Consider the following 22,166-nt stretch of genomic DNA (forward strand, 5'->3'; position numbering starts at 1 on the left):
CAACTTATCATGTTTATACTACAATAGAACCCTGCAGTTACAATTATAGAAAATACCCGCAATTCAATTTCATATAATTACATTACATATAATAAATCCTATTTTTGGAATAGCTATTGTCTAAATTCTTTATTATGTAAATGATGTGTTTAATATTGTCCATGGTCCCCTACAAATAATATTAATGTATTATAACAATATAATAACAATAAACATTGAACCTTTGAAGTATTGCTTTAGTGGGTATGAGAACTGTTTTGTGTCGAGTCCTTTGGGTTTACTTGTATGTGAGATATTCTGTCACTAGGTTCAGTGAAGGGAAGACATCATGAAAAAATTATTTATTATAACATTAAACACTTGCATGATTTGTGCTTCCTTTACATTTTGATAGGTTGTGTGAAATAGCAGGACGTGGGTGACACTTGACAACGTCTTCTGCTGCTGATTTTATATTGTTTCATATATCCTGTAGAAATTCAAAGAAAGGCTGTAGGAGTTGTATTATTGTATTATTATGAAGGTACACACAGGGACTCTATTGGGTTTTACTCTGCAGGTTGAGCATGATAGAAATGAGAACACACCCTTTCTGTCGTATGTGATAGAATATTTCAGTGTGCTAAGGACATTTCTACTGTGAATTAATTTATGCTGTATCCAATGTTAGACAGGACAATGCTATAGCTGAGAAGCAACCAAATGGGGGGGTGCAGTTTGACCCGAGAGTGTGGAGGTTTTAAGATTCTCAGAGATAGGAGAGACAAATGTCTTTGTACGACTGGGAGGAAGAGGGGGGGGGGGGGGGGGCTAATTGAAGGTGTCAAAGGGCAGCTTGAAAATGTTGATCAATTGTATCTAATGTAAATACCTGAGGTTCTCCCCTACTGTGTGCTGAGAACACAGTAGGGGAGATCAGGGGAGCTCCCTGATCTTTGTGTCCAATATCCCGCTGGTCTCTCTGCGCTTTGAGAATCCCTGGCATCCTCTTCTCCTGCTCTCTGCCAGGTATTTTGTCGGCACCCTGTACCTCCTCTATTAATGTCTCTCCCGGAGCATTCTCGAGCTCTCCACTGTTGTCTCTCATTCTTTTGTCTGTTGATTTTAAAGTAGCCTTAAGCATCAGTATAAATAATGTAATTTATCTTATAACAGGGATTTTCTGAATACAAATACCTTTACTTTTAAAACTGTTAATTTAGCTCATAATACTTCCAAACATTTTTGAATGCAGGACTTTTACTTGTAATTAAATACTTTAACATTGTGTTATCAGTACTTTTGCTTGAATAAAGGATATGAGTACTTCTTTCACCACACCATGTGCTTTCATGTCAAAATTTCCTTTCCTTTACTTTATAGGTCAGTTTGAAGGATGTTTGTGTTTTTATTGAAAATACATGTGCCAGTTTGGTGAGTTTGTTTAACTTTGGTTTTTCGAATAGGCATATTTTGAACTTGTGCTCCATCCTACAATGCATATTATACATACAATTTTTTGCAAAAAAGGCCTCTTGGCTCATCCTCAGACTGAACTGCATTCTGTATGATGGTGACGCCTTCTCTGGCCAGAGAATAAATACTTTAAAGACAAACGTCTTTCCTCAATGTTTCTTGTTTCAGTATTCAGTATTATAGGACTCACTCGGTACTATTGAATAGATTTTTCCCACCACACGTATGAAGGTAAACATCCAAGTCAAGTAAGTTTTTATTAGGTCAAGTATATGTTTGTTTTGGACTGGCTTCAGGTTTATTAGCAAAAAAAGGAGGATAGTTGTGATTTCAACATCAATTTTCAAATATCCGTAATGGGTTTCAGTGTTGGTAGTTGTCAAGTAACAAGTGTATTCTGCAGCATACACGACTCATTTGACTACATATGACTGGTTTGAGAAAACATATCATTGAATCATTGAATTTGATGTAGAAACAACTTACAAATTCAGAAGCGTAGTATCAACTTATCATGTTTATACTACAATAGAACCTTGCAGTTACATTTATAGAAAATACCCGCAATTCAATTTCATATAATTACATTACATATAATAAATCCTATTTTTGGAATAGCTATTGTCCAGAGGAATTATCTTTCTCTTTTAAAGACATCTGATTTTGTAGTTGTAGTTTTGATCTGTATGATGGCATGTTTAATTTGCCTATGGTAGCCTAAAGTTAATACCAAGTCACTATTTCAAACATGGGTTTAGCTTTGTAGAAATAAAGTGTTTCCAGTTTTGACTATTTTTCTTTAAAAATCCACGAGGGAATTATTCTTATGCACAGCTGTCCTTAATAATTACAACAGTGGTCATTTTATTCATATAATTAAAAAACACTTGCAATTGTGTACCTAATAAGTGCCGCAGCAGCAGAAGCAGAAGCAGAGTGGAGTTGCTCCACCTTGCAAAAGGGAAGATAACAATTGCAGCCCACGTGCTTCTGGCACGTGGGCTATATGGGTTTGTGGTTTGCGGTAAATAGTTGTTAGCAGAATAAAGTTTCCTTTGTTAACAGAAACACAATCACCAGTGCGCATCTGTGGTATGTAAAGAGGAAAATGCACAGTTCATCATCATAAGCAAGGAGCTCTCGTTGATCTTAGATGAATCAAAAAAACACAGGACATGATGTTTGTCTATTCTTTGTGCCAAGGTGGTGAGCACTTCCAGGAAATTAACCTTGTTTTGAGTGGTTGACGATCGGCAAGTATAATTCAGAAGAAGAATGTCTCTAAAAGATGTTGAATAGATATATATAATCCAACCAATGAGCATGGACTATCTGTTTTTTCAATCTCACAGCTGAGATGTTGAACCAAGGAAAAGAGGAAAACTCAATAACCCATGTTCTGTCTCAAGAAAACAGGTATGTTTTATTTTTCTTTAGGTTTTGGGGGCATAATGATGAACAATTTAATGTTCTTTGTTTGGGAACACATGTTCAATCATGTGTCATCAGCATATATGGAATACATAGTTGGAAATATGCTTTGGAGTTATTAGTTTTGGTATGTTTTTATGGAGGGCGAGAGGTACTTTTATATTTTTACAGTGGATCATATTTTTTATAAAAAAACTAAGTTAGTTAGTGTATAAGATAAATTGATGAGAGATTCTTCCTGTTAAAATAAAAAGTCTGACACAATTGAAAAACTGTTGTCAGAAATAACCAAGGGAAAAGATTTAATGTTATTATTGAAAAATCATTTTGACAGTCTCAACATTGCTGTACATTAATTAGCATAATATCATATTCGATAAGCATGACTGACGTGGTCGAACGAAACCGAATATAATGCATGGGGAAGAAAGAACAATGGAGTCCCTCAAACAATTAACAACACGTGTAAGTTTAAACATTTTCGGCTGAAATACAAGTATTTGGTAAAGTAGGTATTTGGAGGTGAATTTATTGAATTATAATCAAGTGTGTTTGTAGCTGAACACCTTAAATATCCTAGTCCGAGATTAGCTCCTCTCATGGCTTTTTGACAGACTCAATGCTGTCTGTTCCGTTAGTGCCAGTCATTAAGGACAGAGCTGGTATGTATGTAGCCTAGATAATTACAGGCCCATTGCTTTACAGTAAACTGTCAACAAATATAGAGGTCATAACTTTGCAGTTAAAGTGTCAGTATCATAATATGGGAATTATATGAAGCATTTCATTTTTATAATACATTTTTGATGGCATTGCATATTTCCATCGAGTGTGTGGACAATGCCGACGGAGTTCCTCGTGTGGTCGTCTATGGCGATAGAACATTTGCTATTTCTTCTGAACAAGTAAGGTTTACCATTTAGTTTGGAATGCACAGTCCAAATATATGGTCTTAAATTAAAAACAAATTAAATTATGTAGTGCATGTTTTGTATTTGTTTTTCATGGCCAGGATACCATTATAGAGTGGACTGCTTCTGGTGATGGACTAGGACCTTACAGGTTAGATAAGGCAAATCTATAATAAGACAATATAAAGGAAACACAAGGCACCTGCAACTATTTGCGGAAGTGAAAGGAATTGTAATGACATTACAATTCCTTATCCTCTATTTATGGTGGGAAGTTCCTATGGTTTGAATCATAACCACGAGACGGTAATTATCTGAAACAGAGGACCAAAGCAGACCAACATGAACGAAGGAAAGGTCAAGATTTTGTAAGGATCTAAAAAAAAAAAAAAAAAGGTATGTTCTGTTTTGGCAAAATCAATTTACAGACAAAGAAATATATAGTATGTTGTCCGACAGAGAGGTCTAACTCCCTGTTAGAACTCTTGTGAACAAATTGTTAGAAAGAGAAGTCCAAATAGTCTTATTTGGGATTTTGAAGGACTAGGGCTGTGTAAAAAGTAGTTTTGATATTTCTTTATAGAGGGAGAGAGTTACTGATATTTTTCACTGCGAGTGGTATTTTCTAAATAAATCATATTTTAGTTTGGAATAACAGATTTTCCTTCTGTAATAAAAAAAAGATCCTCAACATTGTTGTAACGTTTAATTCATACAATGTTGAACACTGACGTGGTCTGGCGCCAGCATGTAACTGCAACGTAAAAATATTCAGTGATGAACCATTAAAATGGCGACTGTAAATGGACTCCCCGTAAGTTTGTTTAAAATATTGTTGTTGCTAGCATTTAGAGAAATTCAGCATTAAATCATGCAATTTGCTGTTGAAGTGGAACTGGTCTCTATGGGAATCTTACGATACTTGTTTTGATGATATTGCAGATATCTATCGAATGTGTAGATAATGCAGAGGGATTTCCTGGTGAAATCATCTACGATGATATGACATTTCCCATTCCTTATCAACAAGTAAGGTTCATACTATTTAGTTTGAAGTGACATGTTTTGGATTTGGGAGGACTAGTGCTGCGCAAAAGGTAGCAGAATGAGTAGTGAACTGAATGAATCAGAGTTGTGTGTGGTAGCAACATTAGCAGCTAGCGTACAGTCGTCAAAACAAGGTCTATTGGCCCTAAATTCCAAAACGAAGGGAAATTTGTGGTTAGACTGAAGTAAAACTAAATGTGTGAAACAGAATTGATTAATAATTTATACTTTATGCTTTAAATAACAGTCAAACCAGGCAGGGTCATTTTTGACCCCCAGAGGACAAAGGGTGTATGGCAATCCGAAGGACATTACGAGGTCACTTTGTGTTATGCTTATAATTCCACTCCTGTTAAGCACTTTGTGACTAATGTCTGTGAAAAGCACTTTATAAATACATTTTACTTACTTACATTTAAAGGGACATTTTTGTTAACCGATAAATATATTTTTGCTGCAGTTAGATTTATGTATTCTTTTTTTCTCCTTGCATGGCTAGGGGGCTGCTTTTGGTGCTGGACATGGAGCTAACAGGTTACTGTAGTTTAAAAACATATTCACTTTACTTTACACAGTGATGTCTTACTTTAATGTCATCCTGAATTTATGTTTGTGTGGGCACAATCCACTAACATGCCACTAATCTATCTSATTTACTTCTACGTCTCTCTGTGCAACTGTTGTGTTGCAGTTCTGTGAGACCTTTCCAATCCCCCCATCCTGAGGATGAGGAAACTCCCATGGAGTGGGATCCTCCAGACTCAAACTGATTCAAAGCATCGTGGATCTCCTCTCAATCAAAGTAAATTTCCTTGACAGACCTTTTCCCCAAATATTGTCCTCTTCGAAAGGAGAGCAAAGGACGTTAAGCTACAAGAAGCTCAGAGTGTGTTTGTGTTGTGAATTGTGGTTAAAATGTTTTGTAAGACGCTGTCCTTCAATGAGTATATTCATTTATTTAATTACATTAAGCTTTATTTAATCAGATAATCTTTTATTATTTCACTGGCAATAAGGACAGATCTGATTGCTTGTATGTTTAATTATATTTTATGACTCAAGCTTGCAGGTGTAGTATTAACTAATTGGGTTTTCCCCGGTGCACTCTTTGTTAAGCACAAATTCAGTTGTTTTTCATGATTTGCTTTTTCTGACAAAAACAAACACGCACTCATTAAGTCAGACTAAATGCAGCTGCGGTGGAGAGGTCAACCTTTTATGCCATTATTCTAGACACATGTATTTGCATATTTTGTATTGCATTAATAGTTCCTTGTCTTTACATCTTAATAAAGCTAAATATAACTGAATAGCATTATAACATTTAATGGTCTAAAGTCCACTTTTCTTTTGTTTTTCTCACAGTCACATTCTCACCGGAGGAGGAAGAGGAGGAGGAGGAGGACACAGACACCTACAATTCAGAGATGAAGCTGAAAAGTATATTCAATGCCTTTATGACTAGCAGGTTCTTTGTAATATACCAACATTCAGGGTTTATAGCCATGAAAGCAGCTCTGGAAAGGCTGCATTTGGCCACTTAAAATATGAACTTCTTTTTACACACAACGATGTGTGACTGATGTGGGAATGTGAATAGTCTAAGACAGGGGTCTCAAACTCCCGGCCCGCGGGCCAAATCCGGCCCGCCACGTCATTTTATGTGGCCCGCGAATCCGCCAGTTAAAAAAAAAAAAGACTTAGACTTAGACTTGATAATAAAAATATCCCCATAGTCGAAATGATGAGATAGAAAGTCGAGGTTATGAGATAGAAAGTCATAACTATGATAGAAAGTCATAATTCTGAGATAGAAAGTCAAAATGATGAGATACTTAAACACACAGTCACAGAAGCAGGTCTTTGGCTGGTTACCCTACACTTGAAATGGAAATGTATTGTGAGAACATTGAAGACTACTTTAAACGTGGCTTTAAAACACATGAAATACTTCACGTGGGATTGTGCAAACGCACCCTTGAAAGGATTTTAAGCTTTGAAAAAAGTTATTGTAATAACTTGTTTGATATTTGTCTTTGCTATTTTCTTTAAAAGTTTGATCTTTGATAGAGTAATGTGGGTTTATTAACCCTAAATTAAAAGGATTTAAATTATAATAACAGAAATGTGCTTAAATATATTTTTACATTTATATAACTGACTGTACAATATTTTTACACTTGAATAAACAATAATCAAATGCAGAGAGTTATTTAAAAATATGTTAGGAGTAGTTACATTTACACGGTCTTACATTTACACCCGGCCCTTTGAGGGCGACCATGACGCTGATGTGGCCCAGAGTGAAAATGAGTTTGAGACCCCTGGTCTAAGTTATCAATTTGAGGCAGCTTTTCTTCTTTGGCTAACCAAACTGTGAACATACTATATAGTATACGTATGTTTTATTATTTATATAATATATATTATAGTCTATGACTTAACATTGTTATTATTTATTTGGATCGACGGAGATGTTAAGTTATATGCTCTCCCAACCAATCCAGTTGCAGTTTAAAACCATGTTATCGCGTTGTTGTATCAGACATTTGTGTAAAATGGTCTTAATTGAAAGCTGCAGGTCTGCTGAGACCCTCAGCTCCTTTAAATAAAGATTGAAAACTTTTCTGTTTGCTGCTGTCTTTAATTGAACCAGATTCAAGGATATTAATCAATTTCCTGCATTTCACTCGTGTATTCTATTTCTTAAACTGCACTGCAACTTTTATTAATGTTTTAATGACTTGATTAAAGCTCCTTTTCTTTTGCCTTATGTTTTGATGCTTTTATGTGAAGCGCTTTGAATTGCCTTGTTGTTGAAATGTGCTATATAAATAAACTTGCCTTGCCATAGCATAGCATTCATTTCAGGACACAACAGCAAACTCTTTGATAAACCTACCGTAGGTTTTTCAAATAATTGGTTGTGCTCTTCATGAAATAAAAAAGGATAAACATGATGTACCAGTGCAAATTATTGTTAAATTATGCAGTACTCACCCTTTCATTCAAAGTGTTCAGCGGCAGCTCCGGTGTTAGAGTAACTTGAGAATACACAAAGAGAAACAATGGTTCGTAAGATAGGATACTTATTTTTTATAGATATACATGTTTACACAATGATATACAGTACATTACTTTCTCTGGATTATGTTAACACCTATTCTTGCTCACTATGTCATCCACAGTGAACAGCAGCAGCTCAGGTAAGATTATGATAAGAGTAGAGAATGATAAAGAACTGTTAGTAAGATAAACTTGAATTATTAAATAAATATAAACTATGTTTCTATATAATATAAGTTATTTAAGGTCATCTTCTCTCCAAGTCAGAAGACATTTACTTGCCTTGTAGCACGCAGTGAACGGCAGCAGCTCATTTGAAGCAAGACGCAAAGGCAGCTGTCATGGTTAAACTACATTTACCGTTCGTTGTGAGCCTTCACCAAACGGTCAAGTTCACATCCACGTCTGTCCAAAATGTCGTCACTTCATCATTTTATCATATTTGACATCTGTGTGACATTGTCTTGAGGTTATGGCCCAAAACATGTTTTGTGAGGTCACAGTGATCTAATCATAGCAATGTTCAAAATAGCTACAACTGGCTTTGGAAATATACTGAATTGGTCGGGAACATGAAAAGAAGGACAACAAAATGGATCAGTGCACTTTAACACTTTAATATATAATAAAACCTGAAACAGCAGTTGCATAGAAGAGAGCTGCATGAATCTCAATACCCACTGCTCATTTCACATGGTTGAGGGAAGAACTATAAGGCCTCACAAAGTGACTTTAAGCAGGATGGCTACAAGCTACAGTGCACACCTGCTTTTAATACATTATTACATTTAAAAAGATCTCATCAATGTATGAATAACACTGGAAACATAAGACTCCGCTGTACAAAAACAAAACTGGACCAAATTCCTTGTTCACAGCAATCGCTGAAAACACAAACATACATTCAAGCCTCCCAACAATGAGACACGTAACATGAGACACAAGCACTTTGTTCATTGTGAGACAAACACTCTTACAAGAACAAAAGAAAAGACAAACAAAAGTAAAAATGAAACATAAGTCAGCAGCTGCAGGAGTAATTCGTCTTGAGAGGCACATCTGTGGGAGCGGTCATTGGCTGATGGGGTGTCTGACTTTTGACAGTTTGGGGTCAGATCAGCGGACTCAGAGGTGGAGGCGCCCCTGACTGCGTCTGATATGGAGAGGAACCTGAAAGAGGCATCAGATTAGCAGACCAGCTGACAGAGGTGTGTGAGTCTGAGGTGTGTGTGTGTGTGTGTGTGTGTGTGTGGCTCTGGGGAAAACAAACCATGGGTGTTTCTGGACTGCCGAACGGTGAGAGTTCTAGTGAGTTCTCTTTGTCAGAGGAGCTGCTGTGGCGATGCTGGGCAAACTTTCTCTTTAGCGCTTCAGCGATGAGAGCCGCTGGGTCGTTAAGCGATGGTGTGCCTCCCTTACTGCGCCTCCTTCCGACCGGTCTTCCCCCCGGTGACCTACAGAAGAAAGAATGAAAAATGTCGATGCCTGTTTGACTTGGTGGCATTTAACTGCCAACCAACACCCCTCTGCTCACTCCTCCCTTTCCAAGACTGTGGTAACGTGAGCATGCGGAGCGCAAAACTCAAAAAAACAAAACAAAAAAGAAATTCTGACACACCAATCTCCTTTCATTCCTAATGCCTACCTCTCCACTGAGCGCAATTTCACTTGATTTAAGTCCTTGAGAACATCCAGCATGGATGGGAACCCTTTTGCTTGCGAGTCCTGGGGCTTGCGCTGAGCCTTGTCAAGGTTGTTGTCGTTCGTCCTGCGCTGGCGGATCAGCTCTAATACAGACGGAGTCTCAGCGAGGGAACCAAGGCAGGAAGGAGGAGGAGGTGGTGGTGGTGGAGGGGGAGCAGCACAGCGAGGCGTGGAGGTGAGAGCTCGGGGAAGGATAGAAGACATCAAAGGCGAGCCCGGGGTATTCGGGGACTCCGTCCGACCTAACGAAACGTTGAAAGAGCACAGAATGGTTGTTAAATTTGCTGGACTTGACATATTTGTGCATTTCGCGAAAAAGATGTCGAGACAAGATACAAAGCGTGTGCACCTGAGGCTGGAGCGGCCGTAACGATCATGGCTATCTGAGCTCGTAGTTCGAGCAGCTCGCTCTCCAGCGCTGTGATCTTCTGCAGAGCGTCTGAACCAGCTGATCTGCCTCCCATCTGGGTTCTATTCTTGGTCGGTCCTGGGAATCTCACCACGTCCCGATTTACAGTATTTCCCTTCTTCGGAGGTAAACGGTTCCTATTGAGACCATATATCAGTTTCAATATTAAATATTTTCACACCCGAAACAAACTAAATGAGTGTGTTTTCATAAATCCATGCAGGTAATGCATTTCTACAGTGAATTGCATGTAAGTGAACATGGTTTTGTTTTCTGTAAACTTGCAGTGGCCAAAATGAACCTGACCGTGTGTTTGTATTGTGTCCTTACCGGGTCTTGGCAAAGGTCTCCCCCTCATCCTCAAACACCCACATGACGTCAGCGAACGAGGGGATGGACGGTGTCTCCACAGGGATGTCGACGTAACCGTTGGGCCCATAGCCGAGCAGAGGGACCTAAGGACCAAACGTGGACAACGAAGGTTTACACACTTTGACCCCGACTACATGACAAAATAAACCACAGAACTTAGTTGGTTTAAACTTGGAAGGAAGGTGCACCACTGTAAAATGAGTGAATGTCTTTGGTGTGTGCGTGTCATGTTAAAACAAACACGCACTTTAGCTCAGCTTAGGAAAAAGTATTGCGTCTGCTTAGGAAGTACTATGTGACAAATGTATCATTTAAAATCAGGTCACAAACATTTCTTTATTAGCAAGTCTTAACAAAAAGCCCATAGTTCCACTGTGTGGCTGTGTTGAATTTGAAGAGGTGAAGACTAATGTATGGTTCCAGATCATCTTCAGTCTGTTAGAAAGTAGGACGGTACCTGAAAGTGGACTCGTGGTGTAGGCGTCAGATGGAGGTTGGTCCCAATCATCCGCACAACGCTGCGATACTGGCCGCACAGCTGACTATCCCACACTGGAACCAGCTACACGCAAAAGATGACACACACACACACACACACACACACACACACACACACACACACACACACACACACACACACACACGATCTTGGTTGAAAATTGCTACTCTTCCACCTGCGCTTGGTCAGTTAACTTTTAGGGAGCAAGGTGACACTGCTGCTGATACTTGGCACCGATAAAAACAAATAATAAGCCCCATGACAGCCCGGGATGACATCATTTTAACAGTGCGTCTTTGGACTCACCATGTCTGGAGCCATTCCAAAGTACTCCAGGACGACGCGCAGCACATCCAGAATATCCTCTACTAAAGACATTGGAAGGACTTTTTTTTTTGTTTTTCTTTAAAAGCACCAGCTGATGACTGCAAATATCCTCTTTCTGCTGACTAACTTGGTAAGAGGCCAACGCAGAGTGGACGGCACCAAGTCACATACTTTACACCTGAAACGAGACAAAACAGACAACGCAGCAAAGTCAGTACGTGAATCCCTGAAAACAACAAATCAAGTTATGGACGTAGATTCTAACATGAAGAAGACAATTACAACATGAACCTAATGCAAGAAGTTAAAAGTGAAGTTAGTAGCTTCACTACTGTAATGTCGTCTTTAGAGGCCTCTCGAAAACAGTACTATTGTAAATAACGGAATGTGTTATGGGGGGGAAACACTATTGTGAATTGCCAAGTGTTTTGGGACATTATTATGTATTTTTGAATATACTATTGAAGTGTTAATTATAATTTTACCTTTTGTTTCTTTAATATCTAAATGTATATTTGGCTCCTATTTAAACCCTTAGGTGCTATACAAATTAACTTAAATGTTACCTACACATTAAAGTTGCCTGCAGACTGAAATAGGTTAATCTTGAAAAGCCAGTAAAGGAAAACCTACCAAAAACAAATGTGCACGTTTATGAAACAGAATGGCTGAGAGAATTCAAATTAACCCTTTTTTTAGGATGTCATATTACAAACTTTAAATCAACGAGTCTACCGTTGCATGCTGACTTGGCGGAAAAAAATCGTATTGAATCAGCACAACCGACGGTCCAGAGTGGATTGTGGCTTTACCCTTAGAAGAGTAACCTGCTGCGGGCAATGCAGTCAGCCCGCACAGCACCGCAGTGTTTCCTTCTGTAGCGCTGCGTGGCTCATCATAACTAAACCGCCACACCAGGAAAACGTACGGGATAAACTGAAATATGTGCGTACTTACTGTGGACTGTTCTTGTCAAAACGTGCATTGGAAGCTACATTTGTCGGATATCTTCATAGTAACCAATAATATAAACTGTGACTGCAGATAAACACCAATAACTCACGAGTCCAGGAAGCAAGTCTGAGTGAAGTCAAATAAAGCTGCAGCAGCATCGACTCCTCTGATTGGCTGTAGATACAGAAGTAACATGAACAGCCAATAGGAGAAGGCGATCGTACAGAGGGGGCAACGTCTAGTCGACCAATCGCGTGTCACGAAAACCCAGCACCAAATTTGTATTTTTGTACACGAGCTGCTTCTTCTCCCGGGTAAGAAAACATCACAAAAAACTTCATTTTTACCACATTCACCGTATTTTAAGGGCGTTTATATTATTATTTGTTGTGGCAATCTTATAGTGTTGTGTTCAAACGGTGCAACGGAACAAAATAATGTGTTTTTCGTACGTTGGTCCGCTTCTTCCTGGGTTCAAAATTAGCTAACGGTAGCATCTTTAGCTAGCCACAACGTTAACGCTCGCGATTAATAAACTAACTTCAATAAACTAACGTTAGCTTCTTACCTTGAGCTTCCTAGCTTAAACACACACCAGTGACCGTCACGTTATCTAAAATCATCCAGTCATAACGTTGACTTGCTTTTTCCTAACTTAGTTCAACGTTCATCACGGTACCGATTGTAGTTGACGTTAACCTTTAAATTACGTTTACCATTCTCCGTTTCAGATCCGGTGAAGAGTTAACGCAGATGATGGACGCACTGTCGGTAGTCAGCCAGCTGCGGGACCTGGCCTCCGAGCCGCAAAACCGAGAGATGATCGTCCAGGATCAGGGCTGTCTGCCCGGGCTGGTTCTCTTCCTGGACCACCAGAACCCAGACGTGCTGTTTGCAACCGTCCAGGTGGGTGATGGAGGCTGAACTCGTCCTGCATCTTCCTGCTGATTACACATTACAGGGACCAGACCAGTATTTTATGCCTACGTTTACCATAGGCACGTTTTAACACGTAGGGTCGCTGGGTGGACCTGTTATCATAAATGAACTGCATATTTGAATCCATCTTTTGTCCTCAGACCCTGCGCTACTTGGCTGAGTTGACCCCCAACATCTCCACCATGAAGAATGAACTGGGTATGATGGTGAGCCTGGAGGATCTCATTGGGAGGTGAGGAGATGTTTTCTTGGCGACTCAAATGTTTTTTTACTTGCAATTTCCAATAAGACTTGCTTGACCTGTCTACAGCTTTAACTACATTACTTTTTTTCTCATATGCATTTAGTATTTCATGTAATAGCACTTAGACCCAAATATGTGGATGGCAATTCAGGGTTTTGTAACCAGTTTACATTAAATATAATGTCTCTCCATATAGGGAGGGCCTGTCTGTTGACATCACTGCCTTGGCCCAGGAGTTGTTTGGCATTCTGAGTGCACCTGTGCCACGCATACCTGAGAGTAGAAAGAAATCCCAGTTCTTTATCAACTCCACCCACAAGAAGGCCAAGTCTGTCACTCTTCACATCCAGGGGCTGGACAGCACTGTGAGTGGGCTGACTGACAAACACACACAAACACACACACACTCCTATGCATGACAGCAACTATACTAATTATTATTATTGCCAGAAAGTTACTAATGTTAACTAATAGTCTCCCTCTCGTATCAAGGACCAGAGAGGCTTGTGTGAGGAGGCTCTTCTAAAGGTCAAAGGAGTGATCAGCTTCACCTTCCAGATGGCTTCCAAGAGATGCACGGTCCGCATCCGTTCTGACCTGCCCACTGAGGTACAACACTTTCTATCAGCGTCTGCTTAGGAAGACACTGGGCTGTTAAAAATGTTAGTTTATATCCCTGTAGTTATATGCAACGTTAGTATTATTGCATTATCAAATCCGCTTCTGATCTTTGGTGTCACCGCCTTTATATTTTCCAGAGTCTGGCGTCCGCCATTGCTGCCACTAAGGTGCTGTCAGCTCAGCAGGTGGTTAAGAATGAGGCAGGAGAAGAGGTGAGCGGGGGTCATAGAGCACACATTTTGACGCCACACTATTTGAGTATCCGCGGGAGAATAAACCAAGGATCGTTTTCTTCAGGTTTTTATCCTTCTGGACCAGTCTGGAGTGGAGGTGCAGCAAAACTCTGCTCTACCAGACTACCTCCCAGAAGAGGAGAGCCCAGAGAGGGAGGTCGACCGAGCCATTTCCCGCACCACAGCGAAGGAAGATTCCAGTGGAAGCTGGCTCAGCTCTGCCGCCAGTTTCCTCACCAAAACGTTCTACTGGTGAGGTTTGATTCCCTGCGATCCAGTGACGCAAAGTTGTGCTAAAAGACTACAACTGCTCTGTATGTTACAGAAGTGGACATTACTGGATGTTGGCACACTACACGCCAACATCCGGGCTTTGTGTGCATGGTCAACTTCACCAAGTTGACGTCAATTCTTGTGAAAAACTACAAATTATCAACATGTACAAAAGTGGGTTTCTTAGTTGAATGGAGACACACTTGAAAAATATCTTTTGTCCCTGAACATACATTTTTGTTTTCTATCCACTTGATGTACATATTTTCTTAATCTCGGTCAAACTGTCCACTTTCTCTCGTGTGTATAAAATAATTCATGACTGTCACTGTCTGTACAGTTAGAAGATTGTGTTCTGTATATCCTGCTGTTCGTTGGTAGTCGTTTTGGTTTCTGCTAAAATAAATCTACAAAGTATTCCATGTTTTCAATGCGCACTGTAAATTCTTTTATCTTCCCATCATTCTGTATTTTGGATCAAAGAAGACAGTCATTGCAATACCACATCGGTGAATAGGTTATCAATTTCAAAAAGTTTTATTTACTTGCCAAACAGTACAGCTGCAACAGTTGTACAGTGATTTGAGCTTTACAGAGGTTCAAAGATCTCATCCCACAGCCTCTCGTGAAGTAAAGGACTTGTTTGTTTTCTGAGTCTCAGTCAGGCTTAGTAAAATATATTGGCTTTCAAACTTAATTTATAGGATATGTATATTTACAAGCAATTTATTTTCATAAGTCAAGCTGCCAAGTCGAACAATGCTGTGTACTAGCAGAAACCAGCACTACATAACCCAGAAGTTTCCCTCCATTTTTGGTGGTACAGCAAGATTTGAACAAAGAGGAAATTTAAGTGCAAAGGTTTGAGAAATAAATGCTCAGAGAGCAGCGTTACTGGAAGTGAATATCACAGAAGTGTTATGGTTTGGTTCCAGTGTTTTACTTTAATCCCCCTCTCTTGTCTTTCATTAATGAAAAGTCGTATAAAGGACCAGTTGTTTGACAGTACAGCCTTTATATGATGACATAACACTTCATGAGTTTTCATAAACTTAACATGAAGCCGCTGGCATGTGGCCAGAACGTCGAAGCTCACGCTGGGAATGCATAATTTCATTTCAGTGAGAAAGACAAGTCGCCTCATTCTCTCTATAATGCGGTAAGGCAAAGGAACGTCAAAATTAGCAGCATTTCTTCTTGAATCCTTTATCAAAAAGATCAAACTAATCAGATTATACGTCACCAGCAAATGATTTTAAACCTTTTTGTATTTGCTTGGCGAAAACAAAAGTCAACATCCAACGCGTAGATGTGTAGTGTAACTGGATTTGGGATGCAGCACTGACGGGGTAAACGAATGAAAGGAAAGGGCGGGACTTAACGTCAAAGCAGGTTCTTTTTTTTCTCAATTTAAACGGACAGTATCGAGGACGAGACAAAGAATCACATTTCATCTGTACAGCAATTAAATAAAACTAAACAAAAATAATCAGTAGTTTACACCCTAATTGTCAGTTGACAGTATTTTCATTTTGTCATTTAACTTAAACTCCATAATACTCCAACGCCCCCCCGCCTCACCCCAATAATAACCTCTAGTCCTACACACTGTAGACACGGCAAAAATATATTACATTACATGACACTTTCCTGTAGTCTTAATACAACTTCATGCACAGACATTCGTTTATCCCATTTCTTCTGGAACACTTCAATGGAAACATTGAAAATGAATAATTATGAGGTTCCAGTTAACGAGAGCAAACGCGTTAATGAAACCTTGTAATTCGGAGCCTGTTGTGCAAGTTCCAGTTAAAACGTCACATTGCTGATCTCAATCGGATTACAGTGTCTTCTACAGCAACAAAAACAAATCTCTTCAAGTATCATGGCTGAAGACTTTACAGCTGATCTCAGTTTACATCATTATTAGTCTCTCATCTGCACAAACAAACACACACACAAACATCACAAGAGTCACAAGATGGAATAGGCATTCACTCCTCCTGTGATTTCCAGACATTCACTTCAGAATCAGGGGTAGTTGGGGCTGCACACAGAACTTTGTGACCGAGTGTAATGATGTTATAGAGAGACGATCTATTCTCCATATTGTTTGTTGAGGGAGAAGAAACTCTTCTGAAGATGCTTTAGGGAGATCTTTGGGAAATGGCTGCGGCGCTCTTCTGTCGTGGGAGGTTGAGGAAGTAAACCTCTGGAAGGTTCCGACTGTGCTGCTGCGAGTCCTTCCTTTGATTCAGTCCAACAGCTCTGTGATACCCCTTCTCTGGCCATCTCACTTCCCGTCTCTCTGGGCGTGGAATCATCTCGGTCTAACGGGGCATCAGGCAACATCTAAACAAACAAGGGCAACAACGAAAACTGTCAGCTGCTATGACGCTAAATAAAAAATAAAAAAAAAGTATCTTCTGACAATACAACAGGATTCACAGACTCCGTAGTAGCTCAGTAACGCTGTGTAGCAGGATCAACGTTATCAGATCAGATTTAAAGGATAATCACATCTAAAGCTAACTGCAGTGAGCAACGTCTTCTGTAGCTATACAAAGAGAATATACTAGAGAAGAAGTGGTTTAGTAGATAATGACAAATGAAAGAACCAGGGGCAATGCAGGAAGAGGACGCTTATTGACCTGGTCCCTGCTGGGCTGAGATATCCTCTATTCCACTCAGAGGCTTTAGTAGACCGTTCTCCCTGAAGGCTAAGACAGGAACTCTCTTCTCCTCCTCCTCCTCCTGCTGCTCCTCTCCCTCAGGAGGAGACAACCTGGAATGTGAAGGCAGCACAATCACCTCTTCGAACTCCCCGTTCTCCCTGGAAAAACAGAGGATGGAAAGGAAAGCGTTACCCTCATTGCAGCCACCAATGTGATAATCTATAGCCCAAAAAACCTTTACACTTTATATTACGTTTGCTGTAAATCTACCTCTGGTCAGGATGGCTCAGTGCTGTGGTGTCGGGCTCAGGTTGGCGACCGTTGCTGTTGCTGTTGTGTGTCGGTGACGCCGTCACTGCAGATGGACTAGGATCAGCAGGTGTCACTGGTGACGAGAGAAAACCAACACAGCAGTCAGACACAGCATCATGAGAACAACTGAAGTGGATACATGGCAAAAGTGATTATTAATTTTTTCAGAATAATAAAAGAAGGTATGATTATAGAAAAAAAATGCAGTTACCTGCGTTGTCTCCATTCCTGTTGGGAACAACTTTCTACAGATGGGAAAGAATAACAAGAGAATGAATACAGAGGTTCTTCATGTTTAGTCACATTCCACATTTGTGTCAGCCTTTACCTTCTCTGCTGGGTCTGAACGTCTTGTTCTCTTCATGATCTCCTCCAGACGCTGGTGAAAAAAAAAGCTTTTACATGCACTGCACTTCTGGCATATTATGTTACAACTGTGTGTGTGTGTGTGTGTGTGTGTGTGTGAACATGTGTCACCTTTTTTCGCTCCAGGCGTTCAGCCTCTTCTTTCTGGAAGTGTTTCTCTCTCTCCTGCCTCAGTCGCTCCGCCTCTTCTCTCTGTCGAGACTCTTCCTCCTCTTTCTAACAAACACAAACACCCACAGAGTTTTGATTTTATTGTGAGATCAACAGACGTCTCGGGTGGGATTGCAAAGTGTAGTCTTTAGTTCGCTTGCACACTTTCTCCCACCTGTTTCTGGAGTTTCTCTGCCTCCTCACTCTCTTTCTGAAGTCTCTCTTCCTCCACCTTTCTCTCCTCCTTTCTCTCCACCTCCTCCTTCCTTTTCGTCTCCTCCGCCTGACGCTGAGCCTCCTCTTCTCTCTTCACGCGCTCCTCGGCCTTACGGCGAGCCATCTCTTCTTGCGCTAACCTGTACAAACACAGATGAATCACATTCGAGGATGCAGATGCACCTTCAGTATTATCCAAGTTCACAAGCAGCGCAGCCAATTCACCTCCGCTGCTCCTCCTGCTGCTTTCGCTCCTCTTCCTCTCGCTCTCTCTGCTCGCGGGCCAGGCGCCGATTCTCGGCCAGGATACGACTCGCCTCCTCTGGATCTGTGGTGCCTGCTGAGTGCCTGTGGCCTGGAGGACTGCTTACGCTCTCTAGAAGGCATCATACACGAGAATTTGAACCAGTGTATCTTATAAACTGCATGATAATGTGGATGTGAAAAGGGTGGCAACTGACCACTGACTGCTGGTGTTGTCTGTTCACTGCTGGTCTTGTTCTGACCCACTGGCTGAGGTCGAGGCTGAAGAGGACCGAGAACCTGCTCTTCTTCCTCCTCTTCAGGGGCTCTGGTGGGTTGGGGGCTCTCCAGTGTGACCCTGAAGGGACGAAGATTCCCTGGGTCGTCTGCCCCCGGAGACTTAAGCAGCTTGGGGGTCGGGGGGCGCCCTACTGACTTTTGTGGAGGCCTGTGTGCAGGAACAAAAGCAATTAGAATGGTTTTCATGGAACGTAGTTTACTTGTATTATTGCCCAAAACCTTGTTACACCCTCACCCACCCTGCTCTCAGTAATCTATTACTCCAATTTGTGACAAATCTGCTTATGTACCTCACTCTGCCAGGCATCATGGTTGTGTTCTCCTACCTGCCAGGAGAGGGCACTGTCCCTTTTCTGTTCTTCTTCCCCGGAGAAGAGGAGCGCATTTTGGGGGGCAAAGTGAGAATGGGAGCCAGTGGGAGGGACAGGTTGCTCCATGACTTCCTGACATGGTCACGGTCCTTCTGCTATTGGTGCAGGAGATGAAGGGAAACAATGAGATCAAATAAATCATTATTGAAAATGGGCAGGATCTTTTTTTTATTAAGCCAGCAGCATAATGTCACTGAAATAGCGCTTCACGAAAATGTCCTCAGCAACACACAAAGTAATCAAGTGGTACAAAGACAGCGGGTGTCCCGACCCATGTTGTCCTATTGACCGCAGCAGAAGATGATCGTCAACAGGATTAGACTCAGACAGCCTTCCTTTGGCCGTGCATAACCCTTGGCACCAACTTAACTAAAAAAAGAAACAACCTGTTGCCAAAATTAAAAATGGACCTTTTCTCAATAAGACCAACTCACAAGGCATTTATCGCCTATTTGTAGAGGAGGCAAAAAAAAAAAACTCACTTGCATTAACAATGACCTACAGTTAGAGTATGTAGACATTATGGCACAAAAGTGGTATCACTAGTATGCTGGGTTGTGTCTGGATTATGTGTTTGTGTACATGTGTGGTTCATGCATGTGTTTATGGGTCCCTATGTGGAATAGAAAGTACAGGAGATGTCCTCCTAAGACTATAATGGAATAAGCTGTGACACAGCAGCAGACAGATGGACAGTGCGTACAGTAATGTGTGTGTCTGTGTGTGAAGGGCACAAACACAGTGTGTCCGACTGATCTGGGCATCATCAGTGTGAAAACGTCAACAACAAGATTATACATATTACATCACATAGAAAAACAAGCACCTAGCTTTTTGTCACAACTCATATTTTGTCTAGATATTCGGTCAAACACGTGCAGGTTCATGACATGACGCACCTGTGCGGTGCCGGCGGTCCTCCTGCGAGCGGTCGCGGTGGACGACGAGACCGTCCCCTTGCTGAGGCTCCTCTCCTGGCTGCGGCAGTGAGGAAGCGGCTGGGCCTGCAGCGCTTTGAAGGACATGGAGCCCATGGGGTGGCAGGACACTGAGCGAGGACAAACGGGCATGGCTACGGTGATGTAGGAGGCGGGAGTTCGGAGTGTTTACGGGGAAGGTATGGAGCAGGGCAGTGGGAGTGTTTGATCAGCAGAAAGTTTGATAAAGAGGAGCAAGGAGCAAGACATCGAGAAGGAGAGGAAGGAACGTGAAGGATATCACACAAATTAATAGAGAGAAGGCGTGAGTTTGGGCGGACCAGCGGAGGATCGAGAGGAATGAAAAAGAAGATGTTTGGTAGAAACAGAGAAGAAGAGAACAAAGGTGTTAGTGCTGCGGATTTGAAGCACAACTGCAAATATGTTGTTATGCCTTTAAAAGAAGCATTTAGTAAGACCGGGTTAGAGAGTGAGAAAAAGAAAAAAACTGTGACAACTTTTAAAACCACAACGCAATCGAGAAAATGTTCCATTCACTTTGTGCTATCACACTATAGGAGTGGTTTGGCAAACCAAGCCCTACTCTACAAAGTCCCAGAGAAAGTGAAAGCAAGTATGCATGCAGAGAAATGTACGTGTGTGTTTGTGTGTGTGAGCTTTGAGTGCCTGACACAGGCTGGTGTAGGAAGTTTCAGACGGTTATAATGCTTTAAGTCTCGCCAAATCTGATTAACATCCGGAACCGTTCTGGTTCAAGATGCCAAAACATAAAGAGCGTAAATACTTCTCGCGCTACCACCAGCTGTGATTCATAGTTTTAAACATCCTCTATTTCCCTTACTGCTGACCATGAGAGCCAGGAGGGCTCACTCCTGTGGGATGTGTGTATATTACCTGTTTGCTCTCCAGAGAGACTCATGGCACTGCGACTACGAGCCAAGTAGGAGTGCGTTGGCTGCAGCAGGCGGTTCACCACATTGCTCTCCCATGGCGTCAACGGAAGCCGGCGCAGGCCTGAGCACGCGCACACGCACACACACACACACACGTAACGTATGAGGCTTGATAACAACTTAAAGTATTAACCGCCCACTGATTAGCCTCAGCAATCAGTCAAAGCACATTATAAGCTAGGCATAATTACTGTATTTGCTACTCATTCCTTCCCTCGCACTGCACAGCAGTGTCAGCGAGAGCTTAAGTGAAGTCGTAAGCATGCACAGGCTGATATGTTACACCTACACCTGCATGCACCAGTTTGTTGATTAAGAAGGGAGGCAAATAGCCTGGAGTGAAGTGCAAACCAGCAGCAAACATAGGGAGGAGAGCATTCGAATAAACAGGGTAGACCAAAGGATATATTACATCTGCATTTTAAGAAAATGTCTTTAAGCTTCAAGAAATAAATGAATTAAGATAATCCTTTATTAGTCCCGCAGCGGGGAAATTTACAGGATTCCAGCAGCATACAGCAGCATACAGTATAGTGCAGAATTTATCTGGCAAATAGTTCAAGAAGGGCTGAAAGATTTAAGTTTGTGCCATGCAGTCATTGCTACCTAGGTGAGTTGGCATATTGTACATAATGTGTAGTTTATGAAGCCGAAGTGGACAGTTCAACAGTTAATTAATCTTCCCAATAACTTGATTTGCCGCTTAGAAGAGTCCAAGGACAGTTCGTCAGACAAAACATGCAGCACTGCTCGCCTTGATAATGAAGCAGAGCACAAGGTTGCAGATTTTCAGGGTGAGGGGCAAAGATACATCTGGGCTGGAAACCGTATAAAGGAACCCACGTCTCTAATCTACACCTCATGGGATTCAAACGCTGCAATGGTTTCACAGTTCATGTCGCACTCGCGTGTGACGTTTCTAACAGTATCCGTTTGAGTGTGCAGAGTTTTTTTTCTTGGCAGCATGAAACTTGGCACGTGATAAAATGTCTATAATTATGCTCACGTCTGATTGTTGGATTGTAACAGTGTACAGTGTTCCCACAAAAACAAAAAGATTATCCTACAGAGGATTAGAGAAAGGGGTCACGCTGGGGGGGGGGGGGGGGGGGGTTTGTTCCTCCGGTGAAAAAAAAAAAAACAGGGAAACCCAA

At 41.1% G+C, this 22,166-nt stretch overlaps 3 protein-coding genes across 12 annotated transcripts in view; 1 reads left to right on the top strand and 2 right to left on the bottom strand.

The window, feature by feature from the left end:
- Positions 1 to 1,972: 1,972 nt before the first annotated feature.
- Positions 1,973 to 14,903, top strand: armc1l (armadillo repeat containing 1, like). Of its 9 annotated transcripts, XM_031870325.1 has the most exons (9): positions 2,525 to 2,547; positions 2,659 to 2,708; positions 2,808 to 2,871; positions 12,907 to 13,081; positions 13,255 to 13,346; positions 13,555 to 13,723; positions 13,851 to 13,967; positions 14,117 to 14,191; positions 14,277 to 14,903. In XM_031870325.1, exons 3-9 carry the CDS (start codon positions 2,813 to 2,815, stop codon positions 14,466 to 14,468), a joined length of 879 nt encoding a protein of 292 aa, XP_031726185.1. In that variant the 5' UTR covers positions 2,525 to 2,547; positions 2,659 to 2,708; positions 2,808 to 2,812; the 3' UTR covers positions 14,469 to 14,903. The 9 variants fall into 9 exon arrangements, 3 of the variants coding, with proteins under 3 accessions (XP_031726184.1, XP_031726185.1, XP_031726186.1); XM_031870324.1 differs by having other exon boundaries at positions 1,973 to 2,708; XM_031870326.1 differs by lacking the exons at positions 2,525 to 2,547; positions 2,659 to 2,708; positions 2,808 to 2,871 and adding an exon at positions 12,104 to 12,489.
- mtfr2 (mitochondrial fission regulator 2) lies at positions 7,474 to 12,337 on the bottom strand. Its single transcript, XM_031870323.1, has 8 exons — positions 12,179 to 12,337; positions 11,201 to 11,399; positions 10,853 to 10,957; positions 10,354 to 10,478; positions 9,964 to 10,160; positions 9,556 to 9,856; positions 9,181 to 9,364; positions 7,474 to 9,080 (listed from the first exon to the last, which is right to left on the bottom strand). The coding sequence occupies exons 2-8, from the start codon at positions 11,270 to 11,272 to the stop codon at positions 9,036 to 9,038; spliced, it is 1,029 nt and encodes a 342-aa protein (XP_031726183.1). The 5' UTR covers positions 11,273 to 11,399; positions 12,179 to 12,337; the 3' UTR covers positions 7,474 to 9,035.
- A 787-nt stretch (positions 14,904 to 15,690) lies between the features above and the next one.
- map7b (microtubule-associated protein 7b) overlaps positions 15,691 to 22,166 on the bottom strand; it is a 19,865-nt gene continuing 13,389 nt past the window's right edge. The window contains exons 9-20 of one of the 2 annotated variants that reach the window (XM_031870411.1): positions 20,954 to 21,073; positions 20,021 to 20,193; positions 19,077 to 19,216; positions 18,669 to 18,898; positions 18,433 to 18,583; positions 18,167 to 18,347; positions 17,953 to 18,057; positions 17,804 to 17,854; positions 17,687 to 17,720; positions 17,434 to 17,548; positions 17,140 to 17,321; positions 15,691 to 16,840 (exon numbers count right to left, since the gene is read on the bottom strand). In XM_031870411.1, coding sequence (XP_031726271.1) covers positions 16,830 to 16,840; positions 17,140 to 17,321; positions 17,434 to 17,548; positions 17,687 to 17,720; positions 17,804 to 17,854; positions 17,953 to 18,057; positions 18,167 to 18,347; positions 18,433 to 18,583; positions 18,669 to 18,898; positions 19,077 to 19,216; positions 20,021 to 20,193; positions 20,954 to 21,073 — 1,493 coding nt within the window. In that variant the 3' untranslated portion in view covers positions 15,691 to 16,829. Of the gene's footprint in view, positions 16,841 to 17,139; positions 17,322 to 17,433; positions 17,549 to 17,686; positions 17,721 to 17,803; positions 17,855 to 17,952; positions 18,058 to 18,139; positions 18,348 to 18,432; positions 18,584 to 18,668; positions 18,899 to 19,076; positions 19,217 to 20,020; positions 20,194 to 20,953; positions 21,074 to 22,166 lie in introns of those variants that run through there. The other variant, XM_031870410.1, reaches the window with a different exon arrangement.

The sequence above is a fragment of the Anarrhichthys ocellatus genome, unplaced genomic scaffold, assembly GCF_004355925.1.
Source record: "Anarrhichthys ocellatus isolate YVR2014 unplaced genomic scaffold, GSC_Weel_1.0 scaffold52, whole genome shotgun sequence".
NCBI classification, from domain to species: domain Eukaryota; kingdom Metazoa; phylum Chordata; class Actinopteri; order Perciformes; family Anarhichadidae; genus Anarrhichthys; species Anarrhichthys ocellatus.